This window comes from Oenanthe melanoleuca, chromosome 26, assembly GCF_029582105.1.
Source record: "Oenanthe melanoleuca isolate GR-GAL-2019-014 chromosome 26, OMel1.0, whole genome shotgun sequence".
Classification (NCBI taxonomy): Eukaryota; Metazoa; Chordata; class Aves; order Passeriformes; family Muscicapidae; genus Oenanthe; species Oenanthe melanoleuca.
This window is the reverse complement of record NC_079359.1, coordinates 2,896,987-2,908,309: the sequence shown is the minus strand read 5'-3', so window position 1 is coordinate 2,908,309 and position 11,323 is coordinate 2,896,987. Positions and strand designations below refer to the sequence as shown.

Genomic DNA, 11,323 nt, shown 5'->3' with positions numbered 1-11,323 from the left:
CCTCACAGCGCTCTCTCCCCTCAGGGATTCACATCATGGCAGGGATCGGGCGCAGTTTAGAACCAGCCGCCCCTCACAGCGCTCTCTCCCCTCAGGGATTCACATCATGGCAGGGATCGGGCGCAGTTTAGAACCCGCCGCCCCTCACAGCGCTCTCTCCCCTCAGGGATTCACATCATGGCAGGGATCGGGCGCAGTTTAGAACCCGCCGCCCCTCACAGCACTCTCTCCCCTCAGGGATTCACATCATGGCAGGGATCGGGCGCAGTTTAGTACTCGCCGCCCCTCACAGCGCTCTCTCCCCTCAGGGATTCCATCATGGCAGGGATCGGGCGCAGTTTAGAACCCGCCGCCCCTCACAGCGCTCTCTCCCCTCAGGGATTCACATCATGGCAGGGATCGGGCGCAGTTCAGAACCCGCCGCCCCTCACAGCGCTCTCTCCCCTCAGGGATTCCATCATGGCAGGGATCGGGCGCAGTTTAGGACCCGCCGCCCCTCACAGCGCTCTCTCCCCTCAGGCGCTCCCGCCCTGCCGCGCCCCACGTGACCCGGCGGCGGCGGCGCCACGTGAGCGGCGCACGTGACCCGGCGCCATGGCCGCCAGCCGCTACCGCCGCTTCCTGCGGCTCTGCGAGGAGTGGCCGGTGGAGAACAGCAAATGGCAGCGGGACCTGGGCTCGGTGCTGCGGCAGAGGGTGGCACAGGCCTTCCGCGAGGGCGAAAACACGCCGGTGAGGGACGGGAGGGCGGCACCCCGGCGGCGCTGGCCTGGGAGGGCGCGGGGGGCGGCCGGCGGTGGCTCTGAGGGACTCTGAGGGACTCTGAGGTGGCTCTGCGGGAGTTCTGAGGGGAAGCTGAGGGGGATCTGAGGGGAAGCTGAGAGGACGCTGAGGGAATTCTGAGGTGGCTCTGGGGGACTCTGAGGTAACCCTGAGGGGGCTCTGAGGGAATTTTGAGGTGACTCTGAGGGGAATCTGAGAGGGCGCTGAGAGAACTCTGAGGTGGCTCTGGGAGACTCTGAGGGGGCTATGAGGGGTCTGTGAGGGGCTTCTGAGAGGAATTTGAGGTGACCCTGAGGTGAATCTGAGTGGACTCCGAGGTGGCTCTGAGGGGAATCTGAGGGGGGTCTGAGGGGTCAGGGTTGGAGGGGTTTGGGGCTCACACACGGCTCTGCCTCAGAGCTCCCTGGGGATTCATGGAATTTTAGGACATCCTGAGCTGGGAGGGAGCAGGAACCCCAGGGGTGATGGAGTCCTGCAGCCCCCAGCTCCTCCCGAGGAGTGTGAGTGCTCGGTAACTCTGGAACACACATCCTGGGAAGCCTTTGGAATACAGACCAGGGGCTTGAGTTTCCAGGGGACAAACTGCTGGTGGTGCCTGGGACACCTGGATTGTGCCTGGGACAAATAATTGGTACCCAGGAGACCGGGTTTGTACCCAGGATAAATGGTTCATGCCCAGGACACTGGGTTTTATACCCAGAACACCTGGTTGATGCCCTGGACAAATGGTTTGTACCCAGGACAGCTGTTTTATCCTGGTTTATACCCAGCTCTTGCACCTTTTACACCATGTATTTTGGAGACCCCCATTGCTGTGGCTGTGGGAGTGGGGTATGGAGGTTTGGGAATTCCAGCTGTGGTGGAATCCAGGTAATTCCTGTGATCTCCTCACCTCCAGGATGGGATGCTGGGATGCTGCAGCACTGCCTGACACTGATGGAATGCAGCAGTTGTACAATTGAATTCCGCCTCCAGCTGTAATTCTGTTGGAGTTTAGGCTTTGCTGCTGAAATAAATTAGAGAATCTGATGCCTGACTTGGCTGCAGACCTTCCCAGGCGTGGAGGTGTTGCTGCAGAATGCAAATGTGCCCTTTCTTAGCATAAAAACATTGTTCCAGAGATGTGTTTTCGACCTCAAGGGACCATTACAGGCTCCTAATCCTGTACTGGTGACCAGAATAGTCTGCAGCAGGCATTTTGGGAAGGGTTTTATTGCTTTTCCATATGCTCAGGACAGCTTAATGTCTTGCACCAGTTGGCTCCAAGATCCCAAAGCTGCCACTGATCCTGGAAATCTGAATTGATGCCTGCAGCAGCAGTGGCAGTTTCTGTGCAGAGAGGCTGAATGTGCTGGCAGGAGGCAGGAGGAGCTTCTGAGAGGGGAGTCAGAGCCACAAGGCCTCTTCAGCCATCTGATGGAATGAGATTGTGCTGGATTTCCAGGGGAGGGATGCTGTTTGTGCCACCCTTTTAATGGCTGGATCTGCTGGAGCCTTGGCAGGGGGTGTTGAGCACAGGTGGGGATCACCTGCAGGAGGCTGTCCCTGTGTCCTCTGTCCTGCAGCCCTGCTGAACAAAGGGAGCTTTGCCATACTCTTCCTACTTCATCCTGACACCTTTCTGTTGGTGTTATTTTTACTCTTGACCTGTTTTAACCACTCATGGAGCAGCCACATTGAGTTCTGGGGTGAGCTGAGCTCACTGTACCACAAAAAATAAATCAGGAAAACCATTGTAGGCTGGAAAAGCAGCTGAGCAGGGGCTGTGCCAGCAGAGACACCTGGCACAGGTTGGGGATGAGCCGGATCTTCCAACTGAAATAGAAATCCAGTTACCCTTCAAGCTGTTCCCTGTCATTTGTGCTGATTTCCCTCATCAATTACAGGCTATTTTTAGCCCCCTGCAGGGAGTTTCTAAGGTCCAGCCTGGCACCTTGTCCTGTGTGATTCCCTCCAATGAGGCAGGTGACAGAAGTGGCCTCACAGCAGGAGGGGCCACAGATTTCCCAGCAGCAGCCAGTGATGTTTTCTGTAGCTGTGTATTCACTGTCAGATCTCGTTGGTGCAGAGTTTCAGATCCATCCTGGAAATCCCAAGTGTTATTGTTCCTGCAGGCCAAGCTGCAGGGATATGGTAGATGGAGATGGGGTCCTGGAGCAGGACTGCAGATGGACATTATCCAGCAGTGCACTGGGAATTCTGAGCTGTTCCTTCATGGCCATTGTCCTTGGAACAAGCAGAGTTTTTGCTGTGGAGTGTAAAATGACACTTGTGTGCCACTTGTGTCCCCTGCAGATCTCTGACCCCGAGGCCTGTGACCAAATGTACGAGAGCTTAGTCAGGATCCACACCAACTACTACAAGAACAAGGTGAGAGCTGTGCCACTGGCCACTGCCCCTCTCTTTGGGGGAGCCACCACCCTGAGCATTCCTGGGAATGGCAGCATTTCTGGGAATGCCTGAGGGACAGCTCAGGGGTGGATGCAGCAGTGCCTGTGCTCACCCAGGGCAGCTCCACTCCTGGTTCTTGGTGTGGAGGAGCAGAATCCCAGCTGAAAGCACACTCAGGCTCTGCCAGCTGGTGACACTTGGACCTTTGCCATGCACTGCAAGTGACTTCTTTGTCTCTCTCCCTCCTTTTCCTGCTCTCCTGGGAAGTACCCACGCCTGAAGGACACCACCTTCACTGGGGTGACACTGGAGGATTGCAGGGTGATCCTGGCCACAGGTACTGCGTGGGGGAAAGAGGACATTCTGATTTTTGGGGGGCTCCCTTGCATCCCTCCTCAGCCCCTGGGGCTGGAGGGCACTGAGGGGCTGCCTGCAATCCTGTGAAGGTGTTGGATGAGGAGTAAGCTCAGGAATAATTCAATGAGGAGCAACTCAGTGTATTGGGCTGAAGAATCAGTTGGATTTTGCAGTGTCAGGAACAACAGAGGGGTCTCAGCAGGATCTGTGTGGAAGGAACATCACCCCAACACTGAGCTGAGCTGCTCTTTCACCATTTCCAATTCCCTTCATATTCCTTGTGTGTCAGGCCTTGGGAAGGAGCCCCACACAAATGTCTCAGCACATCCTTTATGAAGGGCAGAGCTGGGAGCCAGAGCAGTTTTGTTCTGCTCCAGTTCCTAACTTTGATTGCAGTACATGGGGAACTGGGTATCAGTTGTTGGTGATAAGAGACAAACCAGCCTCGCCTGGGGCCTGGAATGAAAATTCATTAAGATGAAAAGTCAGGAAAGAAAATTAGATGGAAGGCAGAGCTGTTTTAAGAGGGTTTCATTTCTCTGCTTTCCTGCTTGTCTTCCTCTGGCCCCATCTCTTTCTCCCTTCTCCTTTTGCAGACATTCTGAAACAGATGGAAGACATGAAAAAAGGGACGTGGAAAAGACTGCGGGAAAAGTTCTCTGCCAAGAAACCCGAGGAGGACTCAAAGTGAGGGCCCAGCTCTCAGCTTCTCCACTGTACATATCCCTGAAGCTCTGTGTGTTGCCATGATGAATAAAACCACTTATTCCTCTTAGCAACAGCATTTTTGTTCAGCCCTACATTCTTCATATTTAGTGCCTCCTTTTTTTTTCCTGTCGAGAATCTGGGGCAGAGCTTAACACATCCATGCTGGAGCAATGGAGGGAAGGGAACTTTGTGGTGTCAGACCTGGCCTTTTGTATCTCAAAAAATGGAACAAGCTGGAGCTGCCCAGAGGGAGGAGGTGCAGCTTTAAATGTTCTTGTGAAGATAACAGAGAGGATGTGAAAAAACCTCTCTGTGCTTGTGTTTGTGTGTTAGCCCAGGGACCAGGGCAGTGCAGGGAGGGAGAACTTTAATCATCACATTTATTTTCCTTCAGAGGAGACAGAGAGGACGGAGGGTGACTTTGCCATGGTGACAGTGGAGCACTGCACGAGTTTAATTGAGGTTTTAATCAGCTGCTGCAGGGCTGCTGCTGCTGGAGGAACCAGCTCTGAGCAGATCCCCCCAGCCTGAGCAGAGGGATGTGTGGGTTAGTGCAGAGCTGAGGGTGACATGCTGCTAGATGGGGCCATAAACACATTTCAAGTGCTCTGCAACTTCACTGTTATGGGCTTTTTTACTCCTTTTTAGAGCTTTACTGCTTTCAGCAGTGTCTGTTCTTGGGCTTGGAGCTGGGCTGGCTTGGGAAGGATGAGTGTCTGCAGCAGAGCTGTGCCAGGGCTCCACAGCACCAACAGCTGCTCTTTTTTATGGCTTTCAGCAGTGATTTCCTGGCAGGCAGTGAAAGAGTTTGAAACTGCAGCAGGCTCTGGTCCAGAGCTCCAGGAACCAAGGCTGGTGCTGCTGGTGGCTCTTCATGGCAGAGTTTGGCAGGGGATGTGCAACACCTGGGGCTGGGGAGCACCAAGCCCTGCTTTGGGTTCTGTTCCACAGCCCCATCACACACCAGAGGGCACAGGAAAGGGACTTTCTTTACCACGTTTAAGTTTTTATTATAACATGATTCTGTGTTTAATTTAGTTAAGGCAATTTACACTTCAGTTCTTAAGTAACAACGGTAACAACTAAAAAAAAAAAAAAAAATTAAAAAAAAAAAAGTAAAACATGACACCAGAGATGAAACTAAAACACAGGACACCCCTTCACAGTGAACTCCTGTAAACCTGCAGGCTCCTACTACTGCTGCCCAAAGATCCTTGGTCCACAGAAGGCAAAAGACTTTTAGCTCCCACTAGGACAAGCTCAGCTCCTCATCTGGAGAGTTAATTAAATTAAATCCACCTCCTTGAGTTCAGCTGCTCTTTACTGCACCACGGGATGATGAGAATTGTGTAAATGGAGAGGGGTCAGCGTGGAGCAGGCACAGCAGATAACGAGGGCTGCTTGGCAGGTGGCCACAGGGACAAGTGGCACTCGGAATAAGTTAAATAGTGCGGCCCTACAGCTACTTCCCCCACAGCCGAGGGGCTGGAGCACATGGAGATAAAGATACAACCCTCCACAGTTGCAAAATAAAGAGTTATTGCAATGAGGAATGAAAGTCCTGCGTGGTTTATCTTCCTACGAGGGTGTTAGAAAAGCACCTGGGCCCAGGTGTGGGGAGGGCTGGGGCCAGTCCCTGCTCCTGGGATTGCTTACAAGCGCTCTAAGGGAGGGGCTGCACATTCCGTGTGCTCCATTGTCCCCAGCCAGTGACAATCCGTGCCCGGAGCCCGGGGAGGAGCTGAGCAGCCTCCTCAGCTGGCACAGGGGCAGTCCCTCGGTGGCTGGAGCTGTCTCAGTGGTTCATGGTGTTCTGCACATCCACAAACCCCATCCTCTGCCTGCGCTTCCGCTGCTCCGTCATCTGCAATTCCAACAAGGACACGCTCAGGCAACTCCAGGCCCTCCTGCTCTTGGATGTGCTTCCCAAGGGTCTGACTGAGCTGCTTTGAGCCTCTGCCAGCAAACTCTGAGCTGATGAGGCACTACCCAAACCCACGTGTCCCCAGTGTCCCAAATTCCCCCCAAAAAAGAGCTGCAGGAGCCTTGTGCTTTGTATTGGTGTGTCCTGCCTCCTGCTCCCTGTCCTCAGTGGCTATTTTGGGAAGGACAGAGGGTTCCTGCAGGGGATTTCCCATTTCCCATACCTGTTCCTTCAGCTCGTTCAGCTGGGAGGTGAGGTGGGACACGAGCTTCATGGTGGTGTTGAGTTTGTCCTGCAGATTGCGGATCTCGTTCTGCTCCCCTTCCCCTTCATTGCTGACCAGAGACATGGCTCGCATCCGGGGGAACCAGTCCAGGTTCTTGTTCTGGGAACGTGAGAATGGACAAGGGGAGTTGGGGTGAGGGGTCAGAGGGGAGGAGGGAAGAGGGGGTTTAACAGGCAGCCTCCCTGTGCTTAGGGATTAAAGAAATTCTGTTTGCAAAAATCTCCAATTTTTCCATGCATGGTCCATTTCTAGTTTGGTTCATGGGCTCAGGTGTAGCAGTTTTTCTTTCCTTGCTTTCCTTTCCCTCCCTTGCCTCAAAACCCCCTTGAATCCCCACTCCCTGCTTGCTTCCACCCTCCAGCTCACAGGACAAACCCTCAAACAGACCACGTGGAAAAAAACCAGCAAAGAACGAAATTAGGCATTGCACCATTAGGCAATATTTTCCAAAAGGAATTCCCAGAGCTGTTTTTCCTTGCCAGCCCCTTGTTCCCAATCTCCCTGGGGCAGGCAGGTTGGGGTGGCCAAGGAGCTGCCCCGAGGGCACCTGTACCTTGATCATCTGTGCCACGTAGCTCTCGGGGCCAGTATAGTCAGTCTTGTTCTTCACCCTCACCAGCACGATGAAGTACAGGTAGTTCCACATGTTGTGCTCATATTTGATGTGCTCCTCAAAGGACACTGTCTTGTTGTCAAACTTGTCCCTTTCCAGCCCTGGGAAAGGCAGGGAAGGATGGAGGAGGACAGGGATGGGGAGGGGAGGAGGTGAGTGAGCAGCAAACACATGGATAGAAACTCAGTGCATCCCCTCCCGAATGTGACATTCAAGTGCTTTCAATAATTACTTGGCATTTAGCACCTGAACATCCAAACCAGAGGGCAACAACACAGCTGGGGCTTCAGGAGACTTCTGTTTAAAATCACAGAATCAGAGAAGCATGGAATGGGTTGGGTTGGAAGGGATCTTCCACCCCCTGCCATGGGCAGGGACACTCCCCCATCCCAGGTTGCTCCAAGCCCTGTCCAGCCTGGCCTTGGGCACTTCCAGGGATCCAGGGGCAGCCACAGCTGCTCTGGCTTCCCCCCTCACAGGGAACAATTTCTTCCCATGTCCTGCTGGATCTGCCTTTGCCCAGTAAAATAAACCCAGAGGGTCTTTAAAGGAAAAAGCAGAAAGATTTACTGGGGTTTTCTATTTTTTTTTTTTAATGCCTACTGCTGACTGAAAGGATTTCAGAGCATTTTCTCTATTATATTTCTCCAGTGATATGCTGCTTTTTTCCCCCACGAACCAAGGGAAGGTCTCGGCAGTGAGATGCACAGCGACAAGAATCCCACAATGTGGTTTTAGTTTAACACCTCATTAGCAGGGTGAGGAACAACACTGAGAATTTCCCTCCAGCTGTGTCCTTGTTTAAACCCCTCCCAGTGCAGTGACCCCTGGCTGAATAGATTCAAGTTTTGCAGTAATAAATAAAAACCAGAATCCAGCTGAAATTCTTTTCCTTCCCCCAAGCTGGGAAGGGAGGAAGAGCTTTGGGGCAATTCCTGTATTCCCAGTGCTCACCACAAATAAAACAGGTGGTCTTCAGGATCTCCTCCTTCTTCTGTTTCTCACTCCTCAAATCAGCAAAGGTGTCAATAATGACCCCAAAGATGAGGTTGAGGACGATGATGATGACAATGAAGAAGAAGAGGAGGTCGTAGACAACTCGAGCAGGGAACAGAGACTCCTGTAATGGATGAGAGGGAGAACTGGGTGTCTGGCACAGCTCTGCTCCAGCCACCCCAGCACCAGGGGAGGAGCAGAAGGTGAGGGATGGAGCTGGAGGGGGCCAGCAGTGACAGCAGCAGGGTTTAGCAGAAGAAAGAGGTGCCAGGTGCTGTCCCCACTCACATCCTTGGAGGGTTTCCTCAGGATGTCCCCCACGCCGCCGCCGTTGCGCAGGCCGTGGTTGAGGACGGTGACAATGCACATGAGCAGCGTGTCACAGGCACGTTCCCACTGCTCTGGGTCAGCTTCTGGGGAGGGGAGCAGAGCAAGGGCTCAGAGCCTGGCACTGGGGGCTTCCAGCTGCAGTGACACAGCAGCAGCTGCCTGTTGTGATGTCCCAACAGCTCCTCCAGCAGCCAACCTTCTTTCTGATTAAATGAATCCACCCAATATTTTTTATGCCAGGGTCAGTGCAAAATTCACAGGCCTCTTGCCCAGGAAGCAGATTTAGTTTCTACCTTGGAAAAGCTGGGGGTTTTCCTCAAATCCACACTGCCACACAGAGCTGGCACTTCCACAGGGCTCTCTTACCTTCCAAGGCAGTGGGTGCAGCAGAGCAGCTGATTTTGTCACTGCTGCACGACTCCACGAAGGTCTCCACGTTCCTCTGCATCCCCAAGGGATCATCTGCAAGGAGGAGAGCCCAGCCCTGTGATGGCAGCACCTCTCCCCAGCAAACCATGGGCTCCCAGGAAGATGCCAACCTTCTTTGGGAAAAACTTGCCTCACATTCTACTTTTCTAGGTCCTGAAGCCTTTTCTCAGAGTTGAGACCCTGCAGTGCTGACCCTTCATTTGCAGCTCTGTGTCCCCTTCTAACCCCAATCCCTGCTACGTGCTGTCCTCTCTGTGCCCCCAAAACCAGTGCTCCCAGTGGGAAAACCCACCCTGAGGTGTGTGTGGAGGGTCCCCCAGCGCCCCACCACCCCTTGATGCCCAACCTTTGGCTTTGCTGTCCGGCAGCCGGTCCACCTCGAGGATGAAGTCATCCTTCAGGAAGAGGAAGCCCACGATGGAGAAGAGGTAGACGAGGATGAGGGCCAGCAGGGCTGTCAGCAGGATGGAGCGCCCGTTCCGCGTCACGCTTTTGATGACATTAAACAAGGTCTCCTCACGGTAGATCAAGTCAAACAGCTGAAAGGACCCAGGAGCAAAGAAATGCTGCAGGGTGCTTCTCTTGATAATGCCTGGCCTATCTATATCTCCTTTTATCCCAAGATCTTGGATCGCTCAGCAGACCTTGACTAACTTTTCTCACAAAGCCTTTAAGTTTCCCAGCTCACTGAAGGGAAGCAGAGAAGAATGGAGTGACTTATGCACAGCAGGAGAGCCAAGAATAGGCCACATGTACCCTGGCTCTGCCCTCACCAGCTCACGTTGCCTCCCAGCTGACCCAGATAAAGCACACATAAAGCAGATTAGAAGGAGAGATACAGCCCAGGACCAGCAGAGAGACAGCAATAGATACTGTCAGGAGGCAGAAAGCTGAGCCCATGCAAAGATTAGAGCACAGGGAATTGTTCTCTCCGCCATCAATCAGCCCCTGGAAGGTGTCACAGCTCCTGAAGCAGCAGCCAGGCCGCCTGTGCCCCCAAGAGCTGCATTTCATCCTACCAGGATGCTGTAGAAGAGCTCGTGCACGAAGAGCCCCAGCACACTGGTCACGATGTAGCCGACGTGGTACAGGAACTCCACGTCCATGATCATGGCCTTGTAGCCACGGATGAAGGTGCCTCGGTTGCCCACGAAGCTCACCACGAACACGATCTTGTTGGTCAGCTGGGGACAGCCAGAAAAGGGAGGGAATGGGGTTTGGAGCGCAGGACAGCCCCCTGCTCCCCCAGCGGGTGGAACACTCACATTGAGAGCTCCCAGGATGTTGAGGGTCAGCCCGATGCCCAGGTAGTAGATGGAGCGCAGGATCAGGGCCACCAGCAACGGCCTCACCCCGTAGCGCTTGGTGAACAGGGCCATGATGGAGAAGCAGATCAGGATCCAGAAGAGCAGCGAGATCAGTGGGGAGTCCAGCACTCCTGGGAGGGGAACATGTGGGGGTTAAAGGCAGGGCACAGCTGCTCCCAGGCTGTCCACACTAATGAGCTCTTTATCAGAAATGGTGCTGCTGCACTGTGAGGATTTGTGTTGGTCCCATGTGGACACCACTGAAGGCCCAGGCAGGGTTTGCCAGGCCTTTTTCAGGTTCTGAGTTCTTTTTCTCTTTCTCAGGCTGGGAGGCTTTTTCTCAGTGGTTTCTCAGCCTTTCCCAGGATGATAACTTTCTGGTAAACGGGAAGGAATTAATAAACAGAGATTAACACCTGGTGTTGACTGAGAAACAGTTTCGTGTTTTACATGACAGGAGATGTTTTCTCCTATTTTCCAATGAATTACTGTCCTGTTTGAGACTTGTGAACCACTCTATAAATATGGTTCAGTTTTTTAATAAAGTGTTTCTTTATCTTCTCATGCTTAAGAAGTCATTGTCGTTATTACACATGACTCTCAGTGTCCTGTGACACTGCACTGTGAGGATTTTTATTGGTTCTGGTGGTTTTTACTGACACGTTTTCTAACATCGTTTATCTGAGAGCTCAGGAGGTGATGGAGGCTTTGCCTGACAACAGGAATGTATCCATCCCATCACTGCTTCCCATATTGTACAAACAGGGGAAGAGAGGTTTTCCAGGGAAGGAAGGGGTGGCAGGGCTGGCAACTGAAATCCTGATTAATTCTTTATCCAGCAGAAAGGGTTGTAGAAGCCCAAAGGAGCCCAAGGATGAAGGCAGTGCCAGTTTTCCTGCATGTGAAAATCCCTTTCCTTTCCACCCTGAGGAGCAGCAGCTGCTGGGGCACTTACCCATGGAAGTGGCTTCCACATAGGGGTAGAAGAAAGCAATGATGATGTTGATGAAGACGGCCAGGTTGAAGGAAATGCTTCCCCAGAGCGTCATTCTGCGGGAGAACCAGTACATCAGCGGCATGCCTGGGGGGAGAGGAGGCAACACACAAACCTCAGCCAGCCTCGTGCCAACCGGGTCCTCCTGGAGCCCCTGTGCCCTCCTGGAGCCCCTGTGTCATCCCAGACCCTCTGTGCCTTCCTG

General features: G+C 53.2%; 2 protein-coding genes across 4 annotated transcripts in view; one reads left to right on the top strand and one right to left on the bottom strand.

Annotated features, from left to right (window-relative positions):
* Positions 1 to 546: 546 nt before the first annotated feature.
* LOC130263662 (ubiquinol-cytochrome-c reductase complex assembly factor 2) lies at positions 547 to 4,306 on the top strand. Its single transcript, XM_056511337.1, has 4 exons — positions 547 to 732; positions 3,079 to 3,153; positions 3,442 to 3,511; positions 4,128 to 4,306. The coding sequence occupies exons 1-4, from the start codon at positions 595 to 597 to the stop codon at positions 4,220 to 4,222; spliced, it is 378 nt and encodes a 125-aa protein (XP_056367312.1). The 5' UTR covers positions 547 to 594; the 3' UTR covers positions 4,223 to 4,306.
* Positions 4,307 to 4,384: 78 nt separating this feature from the next.
* The window catches only part of ITPR3 (inositol 1,4,5-trisphosphate receptor type 3), a 43,214-nt gene continuing 36,275 nt past the window's right edge, over positions 4,385 to 11,323 (bottom strand). For all 3 annotated transcript variants that reach the window (XM_056511334.1, XM_056511336.1, XM_056511335.1), the window contains 10 exons: positions 11,080 to 11,205; positions 10,083 to 10,255; positions 9,837 to 10,001; positions 9,164 to 9,356; positions 8,755 to 8,850; positions 8,347 to 8,471; positions 8,017 to 8,182; positions 7,003 to 7,163; positions 6,387 to 6,548; positions 4,385 to 6,103 (listed from right to left, as the gene is read on the bottom strand). In XM_056511334.1, coding sequence (XP_056367309.1) covers positions 6,035 to 6,103; positions 6,387 to 6,548; positions 7,003 to 7,163; positions 8,017 to 8,182; positions 8,347 to 8,471; positions 8,755 to 8,850; positions 9,164 to 9,356; positions 9,837 to 10,001; positions 10,083 to 10,255; positions 11,080 to 11,205 — 1,436 coding nt within the window. In that variant the 3' untranslated portion in view covers positions 4,385 to 6,034. The remainder of the gene's footprint in view (positions 6,104 to 6,386; positions 6,549 to 7,002; positions 7,164 to 8,016; positions 8,183 to 8,346; positions 8,472 to 8,754; positions 8,851 to 9,163; positions 9,357 to 9,836; positions 10,002 to 10,082; positions 10,256 to 11,079; positions 11,206 to 11,323) is intronic.

Coding starts and splice junctions, on each gene's coding strand:
- LOC130263662 (XM_056511337.1), top strand. CDS start 595: ATGGCCGCCAGCCGCTACCGCCGCTTCCTGCGGCTCTGCGAGGAGTGG. Junction 733..3,078: donor GCGAGGGCGAAAACACGCCG/GTGAGGGACGGG, acceptor TGTCCCCTGCAG/ATCTCTGACCCCGAGGCCTG. Junction 3,154..3,441: donor CCAACTACTACAAGAACAAG/GTGAGAGCTGTG, acceptor TCTCCTGGGAAG/TACCCACGCCTGAAGGACAC.